This window comes from Taudactylus pleione, unplaced genomic scaffold, assembly GCF_031769625.1.
Source record: "Taudactylus pleione unplaced genomic scaffold, aTauple2 ptg000913l, whole genome shotgun sequence".
In the NCBI taxonomy this organism is placed as follows: domain Eukaryota; kingdom Metazoa; phylum Chordata; class Amphibia; order Anura; family Myobatrachidae; genus Taudactylus; species Taudactylus pleione.
In genome coordinates this window covers 1565886-1577869 of record NW_028285314.1, presented here as the reverse complement: position 1 = coordinate 1577869, position 11984 = coordinate 1565886, and the positions used below count along the sequence as shown (strand labels likewise).

At 45.8% G+C, this 11984-nt stretch overlaps 1 protein-coding gene across 1 annotated transcript; it reads right to left on the bottom strand.

Moving 5' to 3' along the window:
- Positions 1-5276: 5276 nt before the first annotated feature.
- LOC148473765 (zona pellucida sperm-binding protein 3-like) lies at positions 5277-11145 on the bottom strand. Its single transcript, XM_088459534.1, has 8 exons — positions 10646-11145; positions 9283-9401; positions 7416-7519; positions 7172-7349; positions 6977-7097; positions 6163-6254; positions 5955-6088; positions 5277-5530 (listed from the first exon to the last, which is right to left on the bottom strand). The coding sequence occupies exons 1-8, from the start codon at positions 11117-11119 to the stop codon at positions 5301-5303; spliced, it is 1452 nt and encodes a 483-aa protein (XP_088315660.1). The 5' UTR covers positions 11120-11145; the 3' UTR covers positions 5277-5300.
- Between the last annotated feature and the right edge of the window lie 839 nt (positions 11146-11984).

Genomic DNA, 11984 nt, shown 5'->3' with positions numbered 1-11984 from the left:
AGGCCCTAGGGTTGCCAGATCATCCCTATAATAAGGGACAGGTATGAATTACACATTTTCTGTGGCTGCTTAAAACCAGGTGAAATGGAGACTTGAAATCAGCCAGGTACAGAAATCTGTGTAATTTATATGTGTCCCATATTAAAGGGCTGAGGTGACCCTACGCTGATGGGTGAGTGTGAGAAGCACTGATATATATGTACAGGTATGTGAGCCACCCCTTACTCCTGGCAGCCCCCTCATCACTGCTCCTCACAGTGACTGCAGGAAGAAACATGTCACTGTCCCCTGGGTTTTCCACCGCTCTGTATAAGTGACCCAGTACCTGTATCGCTGGCACCACCTGTAACTAATGTGCTGTGAAACTGCGCTACGTCCATCCCTTATACCCGCACCATAGTATGAGTACGGTTACCCCGTCGCCATGTCAATCTGGTCCCCGCAGCCTAAACGTTTCTCTCATGTAGAGATTTGCCTCTATTTCCCCTCACATTGTATTTCTGTCCCCGGCACATGCACACAGTGGGTAGGGGCGGGCAGGTAAGCGCAGCAGAAGTGCAGTCAGGACATGTTCAAAATGCGTCCAATGGCGACTACCAGAAAGACACATATGCGCTTGATTGGTGCTGCATCACCTGTGGGTGCTCAACCTCTGCTGCAAAATATAACCTGATGACAATCAGCGGCGGCTTCCGATTGGCTGAGCACATCTAAATCCACTTATGCTAATACAATAACAATGTGACCAGGGCAGTAGGGGGCGATATTCCGCCCTGTGCCGGCACCGCCATCCGGACATGTGAGATCAGCAGGAGGCTCCGGGCAGCTATCTAGGCCGCACGTTCCAGGCACCCTGTAAGACAAAGGCTGGTGCCGCGGGGAAGCAGCGGTGCTGATCCCTAGACCCTGCGCCCTGGGTGGCAGCACCGCTCTCCCACCATTCGTTAAGGTGCGGAATGTGGCTGCTGTGATCTATACTCAGTATTACAGTGATCAGGGGCGTAACTAGGTATTTTAAAGCCCCATAGCAAAAGTTTGTAAGGGCCCTTATGTACCACACAATGGTGATAAATGTATATAACTCTTTAACATGGATGATGGACCCCACTTTCTGCTTTGTGCCCCATAGCAGCTGCACCCCTTGTACCTTTGGTATTAATGCCTATGACAATATTATGCATTAGTCAGCAGCAATCATCCATTTCATTTGGTGTATAGAGGACAGGTGTCATGTGACCGTATTTCATCCTTTCATCTTGTTTTCGTCTTACTCTAATTTCCGTTTACTGTACAAGGAAAATGTAACGTTATTAATATTAATCAGCCTTGTACTGTGCAGCCAAATTATGAACTGCTTTGGGCCGATGGTTGATTACACATGTGGAGAAAACCCCATTAGGCAATAGACCACACATGCCAAGAAAGGACAGTCCAGGACGGCAGTGGCACTGTGGCATAGTGTATGGTGGTATCAGCTGGTGCACATTAGTACCCAGATACATCTGCAGACATCACTGACCAGTGGACAATACAGATCAGTTGCACATTTTCATCTCATGCATTCATCGGGAAAGGGATCCTTCATCGCAGCAATGCGCCACGGCCCAGGTCCCTAGCCACCAGATTACGGCTGGGGGAGCACTCCTATCAGTTTGGCCCCCTAGTTCCCCCGGACTTAAGCCCAATAGAACACATGTGGGGTGCAGAACAACATACCATCCATATGTTCAGGGTTCCACCAGGGGTGAATATTAAGGTATTGTGGATCATTAATCAGGAGGCATGGTGCACACCATCTACACAGTACTTGTGGAGTCCATGGCCCATCGTGCTGCTGTTATTGGAGGAAAGGAGCATTATTAGGCTGGTGTCTCAGTTTTTCTGGCAAAATGAGTAACTTTCTCTTCCCTGCACATTTTAAATGTCTCCACCTGTAGTGCAACATGATTTTGGTGCAAAGTTACCTTTCATTGCAAAGTCTAGTGAGTAGGAAAGGGGAATTAATGACGGGGAAGGAGGAATTGGAGGCTGGAGAAAGAGGAATTAGAATAATGAGGAGGGAAATGGTGAAGGTAACTGTGTGGGTGCATGGAGGGTTGAGGTCAAAGATGTGGATGAATGTGGGTTAGCTGAGGCAGGTATTGAGAGAACAGGGAGTACCAACTGATGCAATGTGGTGCAGGGCAATGGAGGAGTTATAGGAAGATGGAGTGGGTAGGAAGTGTGCAATTTAGTGGAAGCCAGGTAAGGCATTGATTACGAACAGTACTAATAACTAACTATAAAGAAAAAATTGTTAGAATAAAACTAAAAATCTCATTGCGATTTTGGAAGCTTGTTTTTTTTAATAAAGTGTTAAATTAATCCAAACAGCAGATCGCTGGCCTCAAGAAAATAGAGTAACAACCTAGTGGAAGTCAATTTTTAACTATAGGATTATGATTTGATACTACTCTGTGGAGAAACTGAAGGAAATAGGGCCTAGAGTAGAATCTGGTGATGGATGGCCTTGCAAGATACAAAAGAACATTAATGTCAAAAGTACAGTACGATACACTGTCACTCACAATCTTGGCAAAACCCATAATGAAAAGTGTGCACGGTGGAATAGTCCTTGAGCCCTTCTACCCCACCCTTACAGATGTAGCCACACTCATCCAGCCTGTGATGTGCATGCAACATGGCATGATGGCGTGACTAGTGTATATGTATCTGATGCGCTCAAGCATATGCGCGCCATAGACTTCTATGGAGAACTGTGCTGTGCGTGCCCATGTGTACGCAGCAACGATCTGTATATGTTAAATATTAACAAGGACATCCAGTTTAACAAACCATGCACTTCAGCAACAGGGACTGCCACTTTTATGACTGAAGTGCTTGGTTTGTTTGGGCCCCCACAAACCAAGCTATTAATGGGTTTAAGGCAGCTAACTGTTAAACTTAACCAAAGAAGGAATATGTCATTAGCCTCATAACTGTTATTATCACAAGATATAAGCTCATCCCAATTGGAATCCAGTTGCAGAAGTCTCCATACTTTGTTTTAATTGGCAGCAAAGGTCTTCCTCATAGAATTTTCAGTTCACCATTATAAAAACCATCAGTTTTTTCAAATTAGCTTCCTATGCCAAACACTCACAAGATTCCTGGCTGTGCTAAACACTCCCAAGGACACACTGGAGGGTAAGCAGCTTAAGTAAAGCTCACATAGTTGGCACAAGGGGATCCAAATTCCCTTTTTTCCCTCCAAGTATTGAAAGGCCTGCTAATGTGTACATTGATAATCATTAAAATTGTCTGCCATTCTATTGATATCAGATTGAAACAGGGTAGACATGTACATTTTGGTGAATTTTTAAGCCTGACCAGATTTCATAATGGTGTTTCATGCTGGTGTGCCAAGTTGACTCACCGCCACCAGTGGGACTCTAGGAAAGTAGTTTATTTTTCTTGGCAGCAGCATTTTCAGGAAAAACAAAGCAGGAAACTCATGCGCTACCTAAGCCAACAGCTTGCATGCAGCTCTTTGCCTCTTAAGATTTGAGAAAGTTGGAAATAAAGACTCTGTAAACCTAGGATCAAGCATGGTTGGCAATTTGTGGTGGTGCAATTGCTAAATTTTGCAAACCCTTTGGTTCTGGCAAAACAAATAAGCCACTTGATCTACAAGTCCAAATATTACTTAGCAGAATCGCTTTGTTTCAACTTCTACAGTTTCTCTAGCTGCTTTTTCAGTAGTTTGATTAAGGGTATATCCTCACTCAGGCTGGCAGACATTTACAGAAGACTTTCAAAAATTTGTTTTGGGTACAGCTGGGGATACCAATACAGAAGCTGCTACTAGGAGAGGGGACATGGAGAGACAGGGGTCCTGAGGGGGAAAACATGGAGACATACACTGGTAACAGGGTAAAATACAGTGGGGGCCTGTAAGGAGACAAATGAGTCACAGGAGGAGAACAGGGAAGTGACAAACTAGTAACTGGTGGTGAACAGAGACAAAGTGAACTAGGAATGGTGACTGGCAGATCTAAAGGGTGAAGAAAAATGTATCAGGTTAGGAACCAAGTACAGGTGGAATCTGTGTCATCTAACTATTTAGAGTGCTGTCCTGGGATTAAGAGGTGATTGGGACAATACATCACTGTGCAAACACCCACTTCCCCTCAGTGCTTGAGGTTCCTCAATCCACTTCCATCTGGAAGCAGCAACATCGGACTGCTTCTACAGATACCACTCCCACTGGCAGAAGCCATTAATTACCCCTTTGTATGCAGCATGGTGCAGAATTCAGCAGCCACTACACCCACTATGGGATGCCACCCTTGTGCTGCTGCTCTGCACTTCAAGTCTGCCCCTTACTCCAATGGCTGGGTGCCCCCTTGTCTTATCTGTAGCCATGATAATCAGTGAATCATACAGCCCACCAAGGACCTCTAAAATATGGCTGGACTGACCTGAAGCATTTATCCTTGCGTATCAATGTCTATTTACCTATACAGAGTGTAAACCGGACCATCTTACCCCTGTCTTATTACCCAGTCTTGTTTTACCACCCTTTTCTGAATTGTAAGATGCAACAGAATATGCTGCTATATATGTAACAATTAATACATGAACCCTCATTTAGAAAAATGACAAATTAAACCCATTGTGAAGCAGGGTAGTGCGATTAAATTTACTACTGAAACCAACTGCCACTTCCCATCTCCCAGTATGATGTTTGAAGCATTGCACAGGATTCGTCTTTTGATGGGTATGGTACAGCAGAATTGGTGTCAGCATTAACATGCCTGCCACTGGGGAGAACTTTAAGGACCACAACTTTGTAAACCCTGAAGAAATGCAAGTCAGTGTTATTTGGTCAAACACAGGAGGTCTCAAGTTCATGGTGGTTAAGGACAGTGTCCAGGCTGACATGGAGAGAACATATCCAGGAAGCACCATGTGCAACTCAAACACCTGCTGAGCCAACAGACCCAGAACATATACTGGAGTCATTTCAGATGTCTTCTGATCCAACCACTGCATCCTGACAGTTTCTCAGCTTGTGGTGCTCGGCCTTTTATTAGCTGGAACCTACTTTCATTGTGACCTATATCTGGGAGAGCAAAAAGCCATGTTTCTCAGAGTGCATTAAGTATCTATCAGGCAGAGGAGCTATAGACAGATTCTGAGATACACTGTTAGACTATTGTCAATTATAGAAGTTACATAGCCCTATTACACCAGGAGTATAGGACACATGAGGATTGAGGACAGGGAAGCAGAAATGGTTTCCTAAAGATTTTTTATTCCTATACAGCTTCTTGGTGAGAGAATCTCCTGATGACATATTTGCCAACACACACAAGACCAACAGCTACAACAGCCAGACTAATGGAGACAATGGCCACCAACACCCACAGTTCTAGAGGCCTGGATCCTGCTGTCATTCTGGAAGCCTGGCTAAGCGCTGCGTTAGATTCTGCTCCAATCACCAGAAGAGGCCCAAGTGTGGCTAGTCCATGTTCCTCAGGATGAGCACCTGCAAGGGAAAAAGGATAGGCTATAATACTAGAAACCAGCAAAACTGCATTAGAATTGAGACATTACCAAGAGCCATGGCCATGCTGACGACCTTGTAAGGTCAGGGACTTTACTAGAACTCAATTCCCAAGGCAGCAGGTGCCAACTGCTATTACAGGTAGTGAGGTTATGGGCCTTACCAGGTCACAGCTCAAACAGGCCTGGAAGAATCCCATAACCATGTGCAATGAGGGGAAGCCTCCTACAATTACCTGCAATAAATGTTTTTGAGGAACTAGGTGCATAGAGTTAAAATCACAAGTCCTTTGTAATGCAGACACTGGTATTGACAGGACATTTACCTTCCATTTAGGGCATATGGAAGCCTGGCAGTGTGTAAGTGACTTGGCAGTCCAGTGCCTGGTAACATCTAAAAAACTCACCAACATCTCTCTTCACCAGTCCTCTTGGTCTCCCTTGAACAATGCCCCATCTCCTGCTCTGACCAGCAGGGGCTGCACAGTTCCCAGTGTCACAGCATTGGCAGATGTTATTGGCACCCTCCACAGCAGCCCAGCTAAAAGAAATGGAGAAGTCAGCCAGCTTACCCATTACACCAGTAACGTAACTCAGTGGTCTACACAGTCTCACCTTCTAGAGGCTTTGCTGTAGGAACAGGCTTTGTTCAATGGATTCAGGGTCTGAGAGGCTGCAGCAGCTCTCAGGTAACAGGTGATATAGATCTAGGACAAGACAGTTACAGTTTAAGAGATAGGCTAAGAGAATGGAGTGCGAGGCATCTGCTAGGGATGCACCCACTCCCCAGGTTCTTCTCCTGCACTAGTCTTACCAAATTGATTAATGTAACCAATAGCAGACAACTCATGTTTTAATCAGGGACATTTATCACAGTAATTGTGCAAGAAATCACAAGACATTCCGGTGATGCTCAATTTCTGCCATCCCATGAAGCTACATAGGGGGCGGGGGTTACTGCATATTAAATCACGAGACACCCCATAGGTTTCTAAATTGAGAGACTTACCGAACTCTGGAACACACTGGAAGCTTTCTGCAGGTTGACCCAAGTAGCCTATGGGCTACTGCAGCACAGTTTTGTTTTTCTTAATGGAGAGGGATCCTTGGCCCCCCTCCTCGCCAGCCCATACTGGTGCATACACACCATCAACCAACTGCCACGCATTATGCTGGCTGGGTCCATACCCAGAATCAGTGATAGCAGTAGTTACTACTTTGCTTCCATCTCTGCACCAGGATAGGACTGTCTCAAAGCTCTGTTCCAATGTATGAAGATTAATAAATGCAAGAGAAGGAGCTACTGTAACTATCAAAAATGTTGCAGTAATGAATGTGCCCTAGATGTTTATACCGGTACATCTAGATACTACTCAGCATCCTGCCCCCACACTAGAAAGTGTAACCAGGAGAATGGATCAGTCCTCACCAGAGAGAAATCTGTCTCAATGAACCGGAAAGCATCAACTCTGAACTGGAGCTCATCTGGCTTGGACCTTGGGGACATGAAGGCGGAGGAGGAATCTTCTTGCTTACCGTCCACCAGGCACCTTCACAACAGGACAGGTTTAGCAGAAAGTTTAGCCATGACCACAGCAGCTAGACAGTCCCTGGTATAACATACCCATTGTAGGCAATGATGTCATATTGAGGGTCAGACTGGACATCAGGAGACAGCGTGGCCACACATCTATCCACAAACAGCATCATAGGGACGTGGTTCTCAGTGTCCACAGAGGCCTCTATGTGGAACATGTCCCCCAGCTGGAAGACAGAGGAAGCTCTGGGGGCGCTCCAGTCATCTAAGGTAATCAGAGGGTTAGAGACGAAGCCAGACCCATCACCACCATAGCCCCCACCTCACTTACCAGTCATCAGCTGCAAGGAGAAGGACAGCCTCTCTTCTGAGGACACGGTGGAATGGAACGGAACCCATGTTGGCTTGATGGCCTCACTGCTCACATTACCATGTCTGTACAAGAAGGAGTCACATTTCTCTCCATTATAATCAAAGGAATTGCCATATGGCGAGGGGAGGGGGGGGGGGGGGGGGGGGTCTACTCATCTCAACTTATTTTCTACAAAAGCACTTGTAAAAATTAAGTTTCTGGGCCATTCAACAAAATGGTAAAGCTGGAGATATCAGATATCTCCTGCTTACTGGAATGGACTGCTGTCCCCATACACTAGTATGGGGACAGTATTAATCAATCTCCGAAAACAATATTTTCGGAGCTTGACTGTGGGAGCATTTGCCATCTTTGGATGGCATAGGATCCTGCTTGCAACCCGCTCCTTCCCTATAGGAAGAAGTCCCGGGTGCGAAGAGGGATCCTTTTGAACCCCTCCGCTGGACCTCTTGTGTGCATGGGTGACCAGTAGGTTACGCATGCGCACTGGTCCCACAGCTCCAAAGGGAGCAGTGAAGCGGAGACAGAATTTTTGGATCAGCCGTCTGCAAGCCGGAGCAATGATGATTTGCTCACATCGAGTTAGTATTTTAATTATCACGGTGCAATAATTAACATAATGAATAGACCCCATGGTGTTAAGTTAATTTCTCATTAACCAAGAAAATGGCTACAAGATAAGACAGTAACTAATGGTCTAGTTACAGCAGCAAATAAACCACTTGGTCTTACAACATTTAAGTAATCACCAACATTTCTTTAACCACTTATGCAAAGTCTAAAAATCAGATATTTGATCCATAAACCTAGTGGGAAGATGTCCCCTAACCTAAAAGGAATGTCTATTCTTTATAGTCCCAATACAGCCTGTAGGGAACATGCGCTGCACTAGGCACATTACTGCAGTATGGCACCGCTATCAGAGCAACAGCCCCTGTAACACAATAAGCTATTGGCCATACTATGGAAGGAGATAGAAACTCAATTTTGTCATGAGAAGTAACTGATGTACATGGGCTGTGTCATACATGCCTACCCTCCCGGTTTTCGTGGGAGGCTCCCGATCTTTCGGGTAACCCCCGCACGGGTAGGCATTTCTCCCGCATTCTGCCCACTTCCTAGTGAAGTGGGCAGAATTAGGAGAATACCCGCGGCAATCGTGGGTCTCCGTGAAGGGGGCGGGGCTTAAGCTGTGATTCTGCATGAATCACAGCATTTGGCCCCGCCCCCATGTAAATTGTGCCCAATCGTGGCAATTTTACCGCGAGGGGGCGGGGCTTAATGACGCGAATCGTCAAGTCCCGCCCCCGTCGGCCCCCTGCTGCATCTCTTACCCGGGCTTCTCCCGGGAAGAGAATGTTAAAGGTAGGCAACCCTGGGCTGCGTCATTGTAGGTAACCCAGGTATGACCACCAGTGACATAATACACAGCCAGGGTATAGCAAGGAGGCCTTAATCTGAGCGTCTCCTTGTGCACAGAAGTGAGGAAGATGTCTGGTGTCAGATCCCAACATCACGGCCTCATAGGGGAACATGTCAGTCACCAATACAGCATAATAGCTGGTGCAGGAGGGAGATCACTACATTATACAGGATATACGCTGGTGGTGCCCTAATCTGTACAAGGCACAGACCTGATACTGGGATAATTTGGGGAAGGGGGGGTGGGAGATTTGTATTGTTGTCAAAACATGAGGCAGACTGCACAGAACCCATAATATTACACAGGAGCAGCTTCTCCATCACAGACCAAGGCTGAGAGTCACTAGTGTGGCAGCTCCCACTCATTAATATGCTATAACCCCTCCCTCTGACCAACACTCACCGGGGGTAGAAGCACTGGATGAGGACCACGGCCGAATTGGTCCTGGTAATGGGGACACTGCTGGGGGGCTTTGGGTTGTAGGACAGACTAGTTATGTAGACCAGAGAGTCTGCAGTCATCTGAGGACATAAAGAGTAATATTTTCCTTTTGTTACAGACACCAAGTATTACATGCAGATGAGTTATCCTCCCTGACTGATAATACAAGTTATGTCACTGTAGAGAGATATAGAAAACACATACATACACACACTATGTTCCAGGTCACTCCTGTCCGGTAAATAAATGGGACACTTCAGGTCAGATGCTTCTCTCAGCATTTGTTATAGCAGAAGGTGCGCCACCTATGGGTAATGTTACCAATCTGCACTAGGGGATTTCACTTATTAAGTGTCTGCATTGAGAACCTGTCAGTACCCATGTATGAGAAATGCTGTATATACTAGACAGACACCAAGGGGCTTATTTATATTTTCTTTACTAAAATGTGAAAAACAGGCATTTACACCCTTTTTACAATTTAGTATCACAATGTTATTTAAAAAGGTCAATTGGAGTAATTTTCATTAACTACTTAAATTCACATTTATATAATCGCATTTCCCATACTTGTAATGGGAATAGGAAATGCAAAAAAATATAACAGGGAAAGCCCTGTGATAACACCACCTTCAGACAGTTATTAGGGCAAAGCCGGGCGCCTGTGATCAGCTCTGGTCTAAATAAAAGCAGCAAAAAAATTAACACATTTATAACATATAACCCCCAAACACTTACCTGCATCAGGGACAGGGGCTCCAGTGAGGTCCTCTGGTCAGCTGCTGCACAAAGCAGCTGACAGGTGTCAAACTTCAGGAGCCCTGAGACCAGCATCCCAGAGAGACCTCACTGGAGCATTGATCACAGGGCAGGTAAGTGTAAGCTGGGAAGGAGGGAGAGCCAATCAGCAGCGCATGTGCAGACACCTTATTGTATTTTTTTGTAGTGAAAACTGAAGTGGATTCGCAGGCACAGAGCTTTATCACAAGCTGCCCCTACATGTGAGTTTTGCTACATCCTCGTGAAGTAATGAAGCATCACATTGCAATATTGGGTGAATTTATTACAGCCAAACCGCATCAGAGATGTGGATTGTGATAAATATGCCCACAAGTGAATATGTACCTACATAACTGCCCCTATTACTCACATTCCGAAGCTCAACACAACTATTCTATATTAGCTGTATTGCACTCAGAGCTGCTCATTGCATGTAGGGCAAAGACCATTACAATTCATAATGCATACGCTGCAGCTAGGAGAGACCCTGCAATAGACATGAGGAATAATCCCATAAGACCACGGGCAGGACCCACCCACTTACCTGTACTGTGTTCCCACACTCCTGGAGGCCAATCTCAAAGACCACACTAGTATCGGTGCTCTGGGAACCAGGTTTGCAGGACTGGGGTCCTAGGCTCAGATCTGAGGCCTTCACCAGCTTCCCATTCCCATACAGGTCTCTCATTACAGTCACCACCATTGTGTCCTCACCACACTGCACACTGATAGGGGACCTCTGGGGTGGTGGCAGCTCTGTGAATGGAGCAGGCCCCCCATTAAACCTCCATCCTGACACAGGCTGAGCACCCCATCTGGTAGACCCCAGACCAGACACAGACTGAGCAGCCCCCACATGAGACCCTCTAGGAGATCCCCCCACAGAGGGCTGGTAATGCCTCCACCAACTATCTGACTGGCGCCTAACCAAGACATGCTCCCCAGCACTGGCACATCCTGATCCATAAACCAGCGCAACCACCACCAGCAGCCAACTCCACCTCACCCACATCCCCATTCTGCCTGCAGGACACACAGCACAAGGACAGGAGTGCAGGGATCAGCCCTTTATACCCCTCCCATCAGCTGCTAATACCTCCACCTGGGGCAGATAATGATCACTCTCACCTGAGCACCTTTCTCAGCAAAGATATGGTGGATAGATTTTATATGAAGATAGATATGAGATAGATAGATAGATAGATAGATAGATAGATAGATAGATAGATAGATAGATAGATATACTGAGTGGAAATTAATAAACTGGAGAGCGATAAACTACCAGCCAATCTGCTCCTAACTGTTATATTGTCAAACACAGCCTGCCTGCAGCATGACAGTTAGGAGCTGGGTGGATGGTAGTTTATTACTGTCTAATTTATCACTTTGCGGAGCTTAGCACATCTACCACTATGTAGATAGAAAGATTTTGCAAATAAATTAAATAAAGACTGACTTTTTTTAAATCGTCCACCTACAACAACTCCTTCCATCTGACATGAATGAATTTAACAGTGGATCTCTCCTTGAGGGGTCTATTCATCATTACATAATTATAAATGGTAATAATTATGTTTTGAACACGCTGCGAGTTTAAAGAACCATTTGGAGGCATTCATCATGCCTCATTCATTATGCCTCATTCATCATGCCTCATTCATTATGCCTCATTCTTCATGCCTCATTCATTATGCCTCAATATCTAAAGTATCACTTCCGATTCTGAAAAACTGGTCTTTCTGCGGAGTCTGCTATTTGGACTTGTCCCCTGTAATCTATGCTGTCTCCACTTCCAGCCCACAGCCTCTGCCCTGTGTCTCCTCTCTTCCAGCCCGCACCTCCTCCCGATGTCTCCACTCCCTGCCAGCACCTCCTCCCGATGT

What these genes read in the sequence shown, in the direction of transcription:
- LOC148473765 (XM_088459534.1), bottom strand. Translation starts at nt 11,119, where the DNA reads ATGGGGATGTGGGTGAGGTGGAGTTGGCTGCTGGTGGTGGTTGCGCTG. An exon ending in GACATCATTGCCTACAATGG is followed by an intron (nt 7,098 to 7,171) that starts GTATGTTATACC and finishes CCTGTTGTGAAG; the next exon opens with GTGCCTGGTGGACGGTAAGC. An exon ending in TTGAGACAGATTTCTCTCTG is followed by an intron (nt 6,255 to 6,976) that starts GTGAGGACTGAT and finishes GTCTTGTCCTAG; the next exon opens with ATCTATATCACCTGTTACCT.